General features: G+C 39.7%; 1 protein-coding gene across 2 annotated transcripts in view; it reads left to right on the forward strand.

Moving 5' to 3' along the window:
* The window catches only part of CNTN5 (contactin 5), a 607120-nt gene that overhangs the window by 219317 nt on the left and 372749 nt on the right, over positions 1-15054 (forward strand). For both annotated transcript variants that reach the window (XM_089687252.1, XM_089687253.1), the window contains exons 7-10: positions 539-720; positions 8080-8216; positions 10744-10873; positions 13361-13511. In XM_089687252.1, coding sequence (XP_089543378.1) covers positions 539-720; positions 8080-8216; positions 10744-10873; positions 13361-13511 — 600 coding nt within the window. The remainder of the gene's footprint in view (positions 1-538; positions 721-8079; positions 8217-10743; positions 10874-13360; positions 13512-15054) is intronic.

Below are 15054 nucleotides of genomic sequence, written 5' to 3' on the forward strand. Positions count from 1 at the left end.
GACGTACATTTAATTTGGGTGCAGAGGTGCATGACCACGCAATTGTCAGTTAAATTAAAGCAGCTCCGTAACTCAAAACATCTGGTCAAGAAGGGGGGTAATCCTCTGGAGGGCAAGTGGTTAATTGGGGTGGGGGGGCTATTGTTCAGTGAAGGAGGGATTCTCTTGCTAGACTTTAGCTTTACCTAGAGCTTTGCCATCCAATATCTTGATTAAAAAAAACAAACAAACAAAAAGTTTGAAGAATTGCTGTTTGTTCTTTGTAATGCGCCATTCTCCGTCACTGGTTGAGTTATAGAAAAGGAAAACCAACCTATGATTCTCATATTCAGGCTATGAAAAAAAAGGCTAAAAGCCTTCACCGTTTATTAGAGTTTTAGATTTCCCCCTGGGAATGCAAAATGAAGTATATCAAGAGGTATAAGGCTTTTCAAAGTGATTAGGGGGTTTTGCTACTTTTAACCATAAATTGCAGAAATTAAATACCGGCTTTACAAGAAAAAGAACACTTTTATACATTCTTAACTTTTTTTGACAGCCCTGTTCCTACAATCTCATGGAGGAAAGTGAATGGCTTCATTCCGAGTAAAGCGAGGCTAAGAAAATCACAGGCGGTTCTGGAGATCCCAAATGTTCAGCTGGAGGATGCTGGGACTTATGAATGCAAAGCTGAAAACTCCAGGGGGAAAAACGCCTTCCGAGGGCAACTGCAAGTTTATAGTAAGTGCAGATTTCTGTAAATTCAGTGTTTTCATAGTCAAGCTTTACAAAATGTTACAGAATATCCTTATAGAATGTTAGTAGAATACTTAAAGTGTATGTAAACCAAAATTCCATTTATAGTACATTTTCATCATGCCTCATTCTTTACAGTTATCTTAAAGCGGAGCTCCAGTCCCCATAATCAATTTTTTTTTAATTCCCTTGTGATTTTTATTACTTTTAAATTGGAATACTGTTAGAACAGTATTTGTGCTGGTTAGCTTAAAATCTTTAAAAATGTACCTGATCTCAGACGCAGGCAGGTGGCCATTTAGGATGTGGGCATCTGAAGCCCACTTGTGTCTTTTTCCAGGATTCAGTGCAGCTGGCTACCCAGCATGCACCTCCTGATCTCGAGCCTGCACAGTAATGACACTGCGCGGTGTATTGTGTTTAGTGCAGGTTGCCGTAGCAATGGCGGCATCATGGAAGTACCCACCCTGCTGCTATGGCAACCTGTCAATCACATTACATTATTAGGCTTCCCAAAGACTCCTGGGATAGATGATGCCGATATCCCAAGAATCAATGGGAATCGTCTAATGACGTCATCGCCTAGGCGGCTGGGACGGGAAGTGCCACCCGAAGAATTATAATAAAGGTATTTAGAAACAAACAAACAAAAAAATGATTTCCATTTCGCACTGTACATTGGAGGGGCATTTGAAATATTTGAAGTTTAAAAAAAGACTGGAACTTCGCTTTAAGCAAAACTTGTATATTTTTGAAGATCCTGCCAAAGATATTATTTGCTGTTTGAAGACAACCCTAAGTTGCTGACTTGGAATTAGCAAAAGCGCTGTCAGCCTGCCATGTGCACTCTATCAGTTGGTCATGAGGCTGTCTTCAAGGTCTGCAGGAGGCAACTGAAGTAGTGCACACAGCAAACTGACAACTCTGTAACTAAGTGCAAGGCAGCCACTTACCGTTGTCAGTTTGCCATCTGCAGTTGGCTGTTGGGCTGAATATCAGATCTGCACATGCCTCCTGCAGACCTAAAATGCAGCTCAGTTGCCAACTGAGGGAGTGTAAAAGGCAAACTGACAATGGTTTTGTTGATTGCAAGTCTTAGGGTAGTAAGCATGAAACAGAAAGTCCTATTACTAATATCTCTAGGTAAGAAACATTGCAACATATTCACATACAGTATATGTAAGTTTGTAAACATATCTTATTTCTGCCAAGGCTAATGTTGAAATGACTCTTGATTTATTGTTAGGTTACTGTATCTTCTATTGTGTCTGCTACAACAACAATGGAGGAAGCATTGCATGTTCTTAAATACATGGAGATGTAGCACCCTCTTAGTTTTTATTGCCGTCTGTGTGCCCATTAAGGAGATTTGCCCTCTATATTTGTCCTGTTTAGGGCTCATGTACATGTTCTGAACGATGGAAACTGCTGGAAAACGTAGGTTAAAAAACGTCAGTTTAGCCGCGTTTGCATACCGTGTTTATGAGCATTTTTGCGTTTAAAAGCGTTTTTAAAAGGAAATTGCAGGAGACCTTCCCAAATGCCCAAAATGCACTGAAAAATAGTAAAAAATTAACTATTTCAGACATTTTGAGAGCAGAAACAGAGAGAGCAGTATGTTTGGAGATGACCTGTCTTTTCTGGTTGTATTAACTATGGATCCCATCATGAGCATAATGCGGCACGTTCTACCATTTTTTCCTTCATGCGAAACCTGGAACTGACTGCGCTGGTGTACCGGATCCATTTGAATACATGGAAAACGCTTTGCATGCATTTAATTAAACAGTAAAAAAAAGCTTCTAAACACAAACGCTTATAAACGCGGTTAACTGCATTTACAAGTGTTTACAGGCATTTACATGCAGTTGTAGCAGACAGAATAGAAGATACAGTAACCTATCAATAAATCAAGAGTCATTTCAACAGCAGCATTGGCAGAAATAATATATGTTTCTCAACTTGCAGTTTGGCATTTGAAAGGCCGGTAAAATCTACTCCTGAATGCAAGTTTGGTGCGTTAAAAAAAAACTATTGTAAACTCAACTGCCTGTAAATGACTGTAAACGACGATGTGTACATGGACACATAGGAAAACATTAGGGAGAGTTCAAGGGCTGCTGAAAAAAACACTGAACAGCTCCTGAACGTCAGTTTAGGAGCTGCAGTGTACATTAGCCCTTACCATTATCAGTGAAAGTGAAAGTAACAGAAAATCCCAAATTTCGGGTTGTCGCCAGAAAAGTAACAGAGTGGAAATCTTGGGGACAAACTAAGTGGAGACACTAGTTCTGGTGACCTGAGGGGTCCCCCAGGAATTCCCTTTATTTGCAGGGATTTCTTCTCACTTCCTGTTTGGCTTTTTGACAGGAAGTGAAGGGATATCTCCACAATGGGACACAGATGGCGAAAAAAATCTGACAAGGGTTATAACCCTCCGGTACTCTATCCAAAATGAAAAGAATGGTTTTACCTATAGTTCTACATTAATCCAGCCATTCAAAGGAGAAGTGACTGTAGAGACTCTACTGGTCAGGACTGGGTGTAGCCAGGAGTTGTGCAAGTCAGCCAGAGGCACACCACTTCTCAGAGACTGAGCTTAGTGCAACCAGGAGTTGTACTACTACTACTACTACTACTACTACTACTACTGCTACTACTAGTACTACTACTACCACTACATACAACTTAGATAAAGTACATTGCAGACTAAATTTGTGCAGTATAGCTTGCAAACTGTACAAAGCAGCCAGAAGTTTAGCAGTCCTCAAGTTGTTCAAGTTGTACAGTTTTACAGTTTGGGATATCCCATGCCCCCATCTCTAACCAAGTTCATTGTTCCCCAATAAATAACGCTACACAAGGCAACCACAATCATCTGTTGCAACTTAAAGAATTTTGCATGGAAATGTGTCATGCCTGGAAGGCAGTTATAGAAAATGCCTACAAAAAGTTGTTTCTTCTTCAGGAAGCAATACCAGCTTCTGAGGCCAATGCTGTACTTACATTTTCCACAGTACACTATTACATCTATTGACGTTTTTGTTGAAGAAATGATTGTGGACTTTCTCAACATATTTAAAAAGGCAAACATTAGAATTTTAGTCATACATTGCTTACAAATAAAGGTGATATCCTTCAACAAAAATACAAGAAAAATGTCCTTTATCAATTTCCACGGGATGTACTTCATTTTTCACATGACTGTGGTTGTTCTGAAAGGCGTTTGCTTTGCTTTACAATCTCTCATGTTTCAGTAAACCTGAACTGCAAGCTTTTGCAGTTGCAATACTTCCCACTGTGTAACTGACATCATTAAGGATGACAGCTCAGGAATCCCCTAAGATCTCCCATCCTGGGAGTCATGGACGTAAAAACTAAATCTACTACTGATGGTTTTCTCACTCCATGAACCTGGTAAATTAACCTTTAAGGTGTCAATGAAACCTACTACTAGTTCACATTGCAGCAAGGAAGCAGAGGCCTTTTTTTTAAATTTAAACTTAAATAAAAGGTTAAATCATTATGTTTATCCTGGGAACAATCAAAGCCACGATGTAACGTGAAATGATGCTTCAGCTTTTCTATTATTCTTACATTCCCCCACATTGATCTTAACTCATTGGCCTTAGCTATACTCTTCCTGCCTGTGCATACAGACTTAAAGTATATGAAAGTCCAGCAACTCAATATGGAAAACATATAAAATTGAATTGTCTTTATTATAAATCCATCAAGACATAAGGGAATAGAATATGCAAAAAGTTTGATGCGTTTCAGCCCCCGAACGATTTAGTTACAACTAAGGCCTGTTTAGGGGCTGAAACGCATCAACTTTTTTGTATATTGGATTCCCCTATGTTTTGATGGATTTATAATAAAGAAGATTGAATTTTATATCTTTTCCATACCAAGTTGCTGGACTTTCATGTACTTTCAGTTTTATTTGACAGAGCGTGCAGCTGTTGTCCAGGCACAGGTAACTACCTTTCCAGCAGCTATACCATCTAATCCAGGTTGTAGCATCACATTTACCTATTTTTGGAATCTGAACACACATACCTATTGGGCATGCCTTAAAATTGAACAATTCTGGATTGTAGTACTATCCTATACTATGACACACCTAGTTTGCCCTTAACTCCAGTTTGTAGCCTGACAGAGATTCCAGGCAATATATTTTTAAGAGGCTGCAAACAATTATTTACCATTATATCTCTCATGGCAAGGAAAACCATCCTACATAATCTGTTGATCTGCCCAGAGCAACCCCCCCCCCCCCATTTCTGTTTGTAGATATGTTGTCTTATGTTTTCCACATGGAATGGGTGGGGTCTCCTTATATAAGGAAACAAAAGTCTAAACATTTTTTGATGTCTTAGAATCTTTCATTCAAACCTTGCCTACTGATATCCAACAATCAATAGTACAATGTTTTCAATACACTCCATGGTATCAAACCAGTCTATTAAATGATGATCCTACAACAACAATCCTTTACCTTCCACTTAAATTTTCCTTTTTTATCCTGTTAGCCAAGGTCTTCCTCCAATTGCTAGATAATAGACTGACCACCATCCAAGTACTACTCAATTCTTACCCTATTATACTTTAAAAATGAACACTGTTGTTCTGTATTGTTTTGTTGGCCAAATGTTGTGGCCATCCTCACTGTCAAAAAAATGTTTCTGTAGTCCCGCAGTGAAGAGCTCAGGTTTGGATTTCAGTGCAGCAGAGGCAGTGTTGTCACCTCACTACAGGAAGGTAGAAAGTCATTGGACATCTGGCAGAATCAACAGTTATTTTTCTGTACTTGCAGAGTTTGTAATGGGACTAAATGTGCATGCTTTGTAACATGTGTATGTGATTAAATGTACATGTATTTTTGCAAAGATGTGTCCTACACTTTAAAATGTATATAAACCCCAAATCTATTTTTTATGGAATGAATTTCTTTTTCAATTTTAAACAAGACCTCTCACATGTCTCCTGTCCCCCAAGGGTTAAAGTACAAAAGTTAGCTGTGTTATTGGGCAGGGTGAACCCCCCCCCCATGGCCATCTGAACAAAAAGTTAGCAAGAAAATGAATAAAGCCAGCCATACATGGATTGCACTTTGTCCGTCCAGTTCACCAGGGGTCCATGTATGGGCACCCTGGTTATGCATGAGTCGACCTATTGAACATTAATCATTGTGTCCTGCCAGCAGGGTAAGATCCCAGCTGACAGAACACAATAGTGCTGTGGAAGTGAAACAACTTTGAAACTTTGCAACTGACCCATCCAAATCTTCCCCTCCCCAAAATAAAACTGTATAAAGTGAAGTGTATAAATGATGCCAAACATATTGCTAAGTATATTTGGAGTCTAATCATATTGTAAATTAGCAATGGGGTATGCCCCCTCACATCCCATAGTTGGCATATTTTGAAAGGTTGCTGAGTTTTAGCAGCTATTTATGTGTTTTGTAAAAACTGGTCCACTTTAAGTGAGGTTTGAATACAATATGGCCATTATCTGCATCTGTACTTGCCATGTGTTTAAGTTAATCCTGATATTGCAATGAAATCATTGTGGCTGTTTAGTAACACCAGCTGTAAGAATTTATAAAGGTAGATGCATAAAGATAACCTACTTTGCAGAGGAGATCTCCAGAAGAGACAGGGTCACTGATAACTTCCACTTAAGACTTGTATCATTTGAAAGAGTGAATTATAATACCAATGGAAGTATTAACACACAACGGTGTCCCTGTATGCCAGACCTTTAAATGAAGTACAGCGCCTTTTGGATTAGAGCTACTTGTGCGGCTAAGAACATAAAACAAAAGCCAAGCTTAGCCGGGGACTGAGAGTGTGACTCCTTTATTATTCAGCATGATTGATGCACAGCATTGCATCTGGAGCAGATGATAGACTGCAAATAAGCTCAGGGTCATTTAGGTGAGTGAAGGGCATATACCATGGCCTGCGTAACAATAAATTTCAATACGTATTTCCATGGGCCTACTGCCACTATATTATTGGTTAAAATTTACTTTAAGTGGAACTCCACGGAACCATAATTTTATTAGCATGTGATAAGGTTAGAAGCTCTGTGTTCCTATTGGACAGGTTTATCCTTCCTTTCTATTTTGTTGTTCGCTTCTTTAGAACATAAAATAAGTGGAGATTGGCCCAATGGTGGCTACACAGGGAGCGATTTTATGTTCGATCAGATTGTTGATTTACTGCCCTGAGAAAGATATGATTGTACTTCTATATGACACGCTGTAATCTACAAAACACTTTATTAAAATAGCATCTATACAATGATATACATGTACAATAGTACTTTAATTTGGTACCAGAGAAGTATGGCCAAAGCTGTTTTGCCCATACTTTTCTTCTCAGTCATAGGAGTACACCTAATTCTGCTGTTGTCTGACGTCACAGAGCCGGACTCGACTTTAAGGTCAGAATCTACCCAAATGCCTTACCGGCAGTTGGCTTAGGGTCTGAGTTAGCTGCTCCCATCCCCTCCACAGTCCAGAACTCCAGTGAGCACTGGAGGGGCAGCGCACAGAGCGGTGACTGGCAATCACCACTCTCTGCTCAGTGAAGACCAAGAACTGAGCAATTAGTGGTCCTGTGAACACTCGGTTCTCGGTCAGGGAAAGCTTTAGCATTGAAACGATGCTGTGGCCATATAGGTGAGATTGTATGTTTGTTTGCTTTTTTTTTTAATTCCCACACTTCTCCTTTAACACGGACATGTGCAGACATTTTGGGGAAAGTGAAAACTATTAATTTCTCTCATCCCAGCTTTCTGCTCAGTCTACTTTGCCTAATTCCAAGTGTTACTGCTAGGTACAAAATAAGGACATATAGAAGAGGATTCTTGGTAGCTGGTCATAGCTGTGATCACTACTACCACTCTTTACTCCAGAGCATGCTGCAAATGCTTCAGTTCTCGTTCCTCCCGAAGCGCCTTGCGGGAGCATTCTGACAAGTAAGTTGTACCGATTGACATCTGAAGCGGCCTACTGCACAAGTTAGTTTGACAACTAAAACTTTAACAACAGGTTTACTTTAAATTGGATAGGACATTAAGATGGCCTGGGGAAATCAGTAACCACTGGCCAGAACATAAAGCTCATATCTTCTTGGTTACTCATTTGTGTTGCTTTATTAAAAAAAAGAACGTCCCCAATAATCCTTGACAGAGACTGTTTCCGCTATTTGCTTTAGCACAATGTCACTTTCTGTGTGCCTGATTGTTTGTCCCAATTAATAACGGATCAAGTGTTTTTATTTTCTGTGCGCTTCATTAAAACATAACTTTACTTTTTCTTCTCTGTAACAGCCCAGCCACAGTGGATAGAGAAGATTAATGATACACAGTTAGACAGTGGAGATCAGCTCCACTGGGAGTGCAAAGCATCTGGAAAGCCAAGGCCCATATATCGCTGGCTAAAGAATGGGCTCCCCTTGCTACCCCAGGTACTGTTTGAGCAGGTTAATTAAGGATTCTGACTACTTTTGCCGTGTCCCTGCCAATAAAATTGTTATTATGGATGGAAGTGTCAAGCATGCACACACTTCTCTGCAAAGCTGTCACTTTATTTTGAATCCAAAATACAGGTTTGTTTTAGAAAGTAGTCAAAATATGTATACCCATTGCAACCACTTGCAGTCCAGTTTTAAGAAAAAAAGAGAGGGCCTCTCCACTTTACCATGACTGCTTATACAAGTCCCCAGTTATTAGGAGGATATAGTAATGAGAGCTTGCATTCTTGACCTGGATTTTATAGCCCAATTGAAATTTGTTCCTTTATTACTGTAATGCAGTCAGGTTACAAACATAATAACTGTGGGCATTATTTAATTAAAATTTTTACTGTACTATTGTGCTGCGGCTAGGGTCAAAATGCCCTTTGCTGGCAGCACACTAGACATCAAGACCATTGCTCCACATCACTCCAGGTCTCTAGTGGTCCAACAAGCCATCTGCACAGTACTCCAATCAACACTAAAACCTATAAAAAACCTTTAGTATGGAAGTCTACTTAAAAGCAAAAAATAGTTATCCCTGCACTGAGGCTCATTACTCCTCTTGCTGCTGCCATTATTCTTCCAGGTTGCATGATGTCCAGCATCATTCAACCCAGTTCCTGTAAGCACAGGGCGTCATGTACCTTCCCCTGGGGGTATGTTATCAGGCTGCTCTGGTCTTACAGGAAAATGCTGTAGAGTTTGGTCCACATCATTGTTTAGCTTTGTTCAACATTCAGGATCTGAGGAAGAGAAGGTTGATTACTGATGTCATATGGATGAACCAAAGAGTCAAGGAAAAAATCTATGTATATGAAGTTTTTACAAAAAATAAATATCAGGGGGCAGATGACCTGTAGTAGGACTTTAATTTATCATGGGATATTAATTCTTAAATTAATCATAAAGATATCGCCTTGAAATAAGTTTTCAAGTCTTAAATCTCCTTCTGGTGAGCCAAATGCATGGCAATCTGGAAGGGCATTTCCCACCCATTCAAGCAGCTTAGTGTTCCTTGATCCATTGTTGACTGTAGTAAGTCAAAGGGCTAAAACTAGCCACAAACATGAAGATTGCAGTAACAACTGAACTCAGATTCATATTCAAAAGGCCCATTTTTTTTATCATGAACATGTTTGGAACAATGTGTAACAAAAGTGCATTGGAATGACATTTCAAGAAAAATTAATGCTAATATACACTAAAATCATTTTAGAAGTAACAGAGAAAAACGTGGTAGCATGGTCAACCAGAGATGACAAGAATTCTGTTTTTAAATGACAGGAATAAGCATCACTTACATTTTGTTGATAATTGAGGCCCAAAGGAACTAATTACTGAAAAATGTAGGTTTTCTTTGGTTGACAGATGAACACCTGAGTAACTATATCTTTTAACAAGTCACGCACCTGGTTCAAAATTGTCATTTACCATTATACATGTCCCAATTTCCAAGCCTATTAAAGCACACATATTACATTAAATTTTATTATATAATTTATTATATCAAACCTTCCATAAGAGAAACATGGGGGCTGCCATTGCTGACCTTTCATTTTGCACATGCTCATTGCTGGCTGTCATGCTGAACTTCTGGCTTCAATATTTTGAATTATTAACCCAGAAGAAGCTCTAGGTTTTCTCTTGCTTTTATGACTTGCATACCAGTTCTGCCTTAGGAATTTAGTAAGTATTGAAGGCAGTGGCTCAGCTTACCCATCAAGCAATTAGAAATTTCAGATCAGCAATTTAGAAAAGGTTTACTTTAACTTGGACTTGTATATTGAAATGTTGTGCTCAGAAAAGTCAGTCAGGGGGCAAAGTGCTAGTCACCAGTATTGCTTGTGGCATCCCTGCAGCTGATACTTTCCCTGTTACTGACTTACGATACACTGTTTCTCTGTGTGGAGGCAGCCATTGTGGTAGAAGCAGAGCTTTTCTTCCTCTTCTCAGAGCTGGCCACCTGATGACTGGTACTCTGACAACTAGTGGGGTAATATTCAAGAAACAACAGAAGATGAAGAGAAAGCACAGCCCTATAGAATGATAGAAATTAAAGCAGAGAGATCCTTGCACTGTGGTTCCTCTAGTACAGCTTTCCCTCCAGCAAGGAGAGCAGTGAACAGCAATGACCTCACCAAACATCACTTTAATCTCCTGAGACTACCAGTCAGAGGTGAGAGCACCTTACAGCTCACACTACAGATTTACAACTGGGAAGCTGTACCCACAGGAGTGCCTATGAACAGTCACATGTCAGGTCTTCCAGTCCTGCCTATGTATCTTTTGTGATAAAGAGGCTTTTTAGATTTGCTCTGGCATATCATTAAAAAGTGAGAAAAGGTTTGCCCCAGCATCATGCTAAGATGAAGAACAGTTGTGTTTTATGAAATGCCTATATTATAGTATTATAATGATGATAATCAAGTGATCCAACTACATGTTTGTTATACACCAGTTGTAATATCTATTACAGAACAGACTTGAAATGGTTAATGGCATGTTGACAATTCACAATGTCAGTCAGTCAGATGCTGGGATGTACCAATGTCTAGCGGAGAATATCTATGGAATCATCTATGGAAGTGCTGAGCTTAAGGTTCTGGGTAAGTCGGGTGATATTTCTCAACTAAAGTTAATTTTATCTGCTGGATTTTTAATGAGAGAAACAGTGTTAAGGGGCTCAGAAAACCACATCTTCTACACCATTTTACCTCTTACATAATTTTAGGTGAACTTCATTTAAACTTTTGAAAGTAAAAGTCTTGCCTTCTAGTAAACATTGCAGGATGTCTGCTATTTCCTTCTTTAGTCAGAGAAACTTCTGTGCTCCATTCTAATTTAGGGTGCACTCACATTAGCACCTTAACTGGTCTTTATCTTCTTTGTCTGGTTTGTTTGTGCAGTGTGAGTACTCTGAACCATGCCCAGGATCGGTTAAGCATACCCTCCCCAGGACCACTTGGAAGGTGTGGTCTCAGACATGGTTCACTTGTGGTCCAGTATGGTTTGCTTTAATATGAGTGCAAACCTTGCCAAAGCACAGAACGTTACATAGATGACAGTGCTTAAGCTGGGATTACTGTTGGCAGGTTAGCAGAAAATGTGCCTGGGAACACTTCCTTATAGTCCAGTGCAAGTGCAGACCAACAGGAGAGTGGGGAGTGGGGACAATAGAACTCTGACATGGTTCAGTTACACCAGTGCCAGTATGAGTGCACATTATAAACCTACGTACTGAAACTTAACTTTCTTTCAAATCATGGATAAGCCTCATCCACTTTTATCCTCCTATCCAGGGAGAATGTCCTTATAGGGACTAGGAAAGTTTGATTGGACAGTGGAATAGTACTTTACAGAGCTCAGCCATGATTTCAGAGGAAGTCCAACCCCAGTAATAAAGTAAAATCAAATCAGAGAGGAGCACAAAAGAAAATTAACTGGTTAATAAAGACAATAACAGGCATCTGCTCTTAGTTAAATACTTTACTGTTAAATGTCTAAAATGGAGTACAGGTAATCTTTAACTAAACTAACATTGTTTATAAAATAAATGCAATATTATTTAATATAAGTAGCATATACTTTCTATCTCTCTTTCTTTGTTTCATCTCTCAAATACAATCTTTTGTTTGCTCTTCTCAGACTTCCTATGTTTCTACTCAATGCCCCCTTTGTGCATGTGAACATAGCCATTCTTTCCTGCACCCCCCAAAATGGACTACAAATATACCTGCAAACCCATTAAGCTCTATGGGAATAGTAGTACACATAGAGTGGGCCATGTGACCAGAAATAATAGCAATGCTTGCTTTACACTAGTAGCAGTGAGGTGCATAAGTGGAGTATAGGGAGCATTCACAAAAGAAGCCTGAAAACAATCGTAAGAGACTGTTTAAACAAAGACAGAGCTGTTTTATACTTGATATACTAGAGCGATTAATGTAAAAAAAAATTATTGATTTTAGTCGCACTTTAAGGGTGCAGTCACCCTTGATTGTCCCTTTATGAGCAATAATATTCCTAAGAAAGACTTAAACCGTGAAAAAAAGTTTGATTATTATCCCGTTCCTCTTTCTACCACTAAACAAATGTAAAGGCTTGTGGGATAGGATGGAGTAGAAAAGAATACGTGGAAAGGATAACTAAAATAAAAAACAAAAATTTAATATACTACAGTTTACCAGCCCTTGGATCTTGTGGTGGGCATTACTTTTCATTTTCAGCAAGTGCAGAAAATACCTGTTGATCTTGCAGGAAATGCCTTCCAGTTCAAGTCACTACATGTGAACTGAACTGGAAAACAACAATAATATATTCTTCTGTAAACTACTAATCTCCTATACCCACATATAGTGGAGATGAATTAATGCATACATGTTTGCAGTCCAGCATGGGTGGCAACCATTTTTGATACAGTGTATTCACAAAATTACCAGGTGAAAGTAAAGAGAAAAAGTCTGAAAATTCTAACACAGCCACCTCATCTAAGGACTCGTGAGCTGCAATAAATTCAATTCATGTTTTTGCATTGAGCTACAATTTTAGGAGGTTGGGTTACCTCTGAGTTCTCCCTGACTTCTACCCCAGCACAGCATATGCCTCCACTGGGGCAGGGTCTCTGTGAACACTGATTGGGTGCTTAGGCAAGTTCTGTGCCCGAATCAACAGCATACCAGTACCCAGATGAATCCCAAACTTGCTAGAAAGTACATATTCCACGAGACTCTTGTTTTCTTTGTACACACGCAGAGTGATATAATAGATAATAACAAGCAACAATTTATTGGGAAACAATACCTTCCATATTAAACTGAGTTTGTGATAAAAGCTTCATGCCTACATCGGTACTCCTCCATGAACACACACATAAAATGTTGCTTTTACAGATAACCTTTGCATTTGATTTTAGGTCTCCAAACAAAATACATAAAGACTGCTTTGTGTAACTCTTTCAAAGCGCCTAAAAAGGGAGCTGTCTTTGCATAAACATTCTATAAAGGCATGGCACAGCAATGCAGGAAAGAACAGTGGGGGATTTATTGTGATTCAGATCTGTGATTGTTATTTTCGTATGTGTTTTTGCTTAACAGCATCAGCTCCCTCCTTTGAGCTCAACCAAAGGCAAAAAACAATAATCATCACCAAGGGCAAGGAAGTCATTATGGAGTGTAAACCACAGGCATCTCCCAAGCCAGTCATCTCCTGGATGAAGGGTGACAGAGCTGTGAGGCAGAACAAGAGGTTAGAAACTGTCAACTTTACTTCTATAATTAATCAGTTATGATATGTTATTGTTTTCCTGGGCACCTGTCAGATTGCTGCACTTCAGCTTACTTTGTGTACATATGTAGGTAATCTATACAACTCTGTCACATGTTGAACTTTTCATTTGCCAAAACTAGTACAAATTATCTGTGTTTGCCTAAACCTTACTGTTGAAGTCAACAGGTTTACATCAATCCTCTCTCCCCAGAAGCAAAGCCATGTTTTTCTTTCTTGCCATGGTTCTTTTAGCTACTGAGAAAAGCAGAAACCACCCTTGTGTAAGCTACCAATGTTCTTTTCTCTCCAGAAGGGATAATCTTTGATCAGGCATGACCCAGGTTCAACATCAATGTCCTAGACTTTGGCCATAAAATAACCTAGTCCTGGTACCTGCAGAAAGTATTTTGTTTTTTTGGTTCTTTGTATGTATGTTCTCCAAAACAGCTTAATCCCTCAAACTTACTCTTTGGCTGGCCAGTGTAGAAAATACATCACTTACACACAACCAGGTCCCACTGCTGCTTCTCACAGTTTGACCAACCAAGCCTGTGAGCAGGGTGCAGTGTGGTGTGGCAGCAGAAGCGGATTTCAGAGGACAGATAAATTGAAATGTTCCAACCAATTACAACAGGCTTGACGGGCAACCACAGCCATCCGAAAACACATGTAAAACTGACAAGAGAGGTTCAGAGCGATACTGACAGCATCTGCAAGGAGGAGTGGAAGCCTGGCCTGGTTAGTCCAACCCCAATAAGGAGACTGCTCCAGAAAAAAAGATATATTCCTTGCACTTTCCTACTGCTCCATAACCTTTTCCTACCGCTAAGTTTTTTTCCCCAACAGGCGGGGAACCTGTCCCTACTGTTGTAGTATATTGTAACAATATGAATGTATTAATGAAGACCAGAGGCGTCCCTAGGGTTGGTGTCACCCTGTGCGATCCCCACAGGATCGTCGGCATGCAACCTGTATGGGGTGACACCGGACCCGCTCCAAGAAAAGTTAAGTTGTAAAGAAAACCGACGATCCCCGCAGGATGGATCGGATCCACCCTGCGAAGATTGTCGGCTTGCTTTATAACTTACCTTTTTGTGGAGCGGGTCCGGTGCCATCCCGTGCGGTCGGTGTCACCCAGTGCGGACCGCACCCCCTCACCTGCCTCGGGACACCACTTATGAAGAATTGTACAGTTACTGAAGAATTCACTTCAAAGTGAACATGTGTTCACTTTGAAGCTACTAAGCTGCCAGCAGACATGAAAAGCAGACACCTTAGGTATGTTCACATGCCATGGAAAGTACCCTGGAAGCAAATTTTTGTTCTTTATTTCAGTTTCATATTTTTATATTTGTAGCACCCTCCTAGAGTAGTGTTGGTACATTTATCTACCATCTCTGTAATCAGTGAAACAAGTTTATTGCTTAGGGCTGCTCAGTGTCTCACAGGCTGCTGCTCTGATTACTTCACCATGTATACTAGAGTATTCTAGAATTATAGTGGTAGGCACCCTAAGTATTTA

This window comes from Staurois parvus, unplaced genomic scaffold, assembly GCF_062004578.1.
Source record: "Staurois parvus isolate SC_StPar_1 unplaced genomic scaffold, SC_StPar_1.0 ptg000422l, whole genome shotgun sequence".
Classification (NCBI taxonomy): Eukaryota; Metazoa; Chordata; class Amphibia; order Anura; family Ranidae; genus Staurois; species Staurois parvus.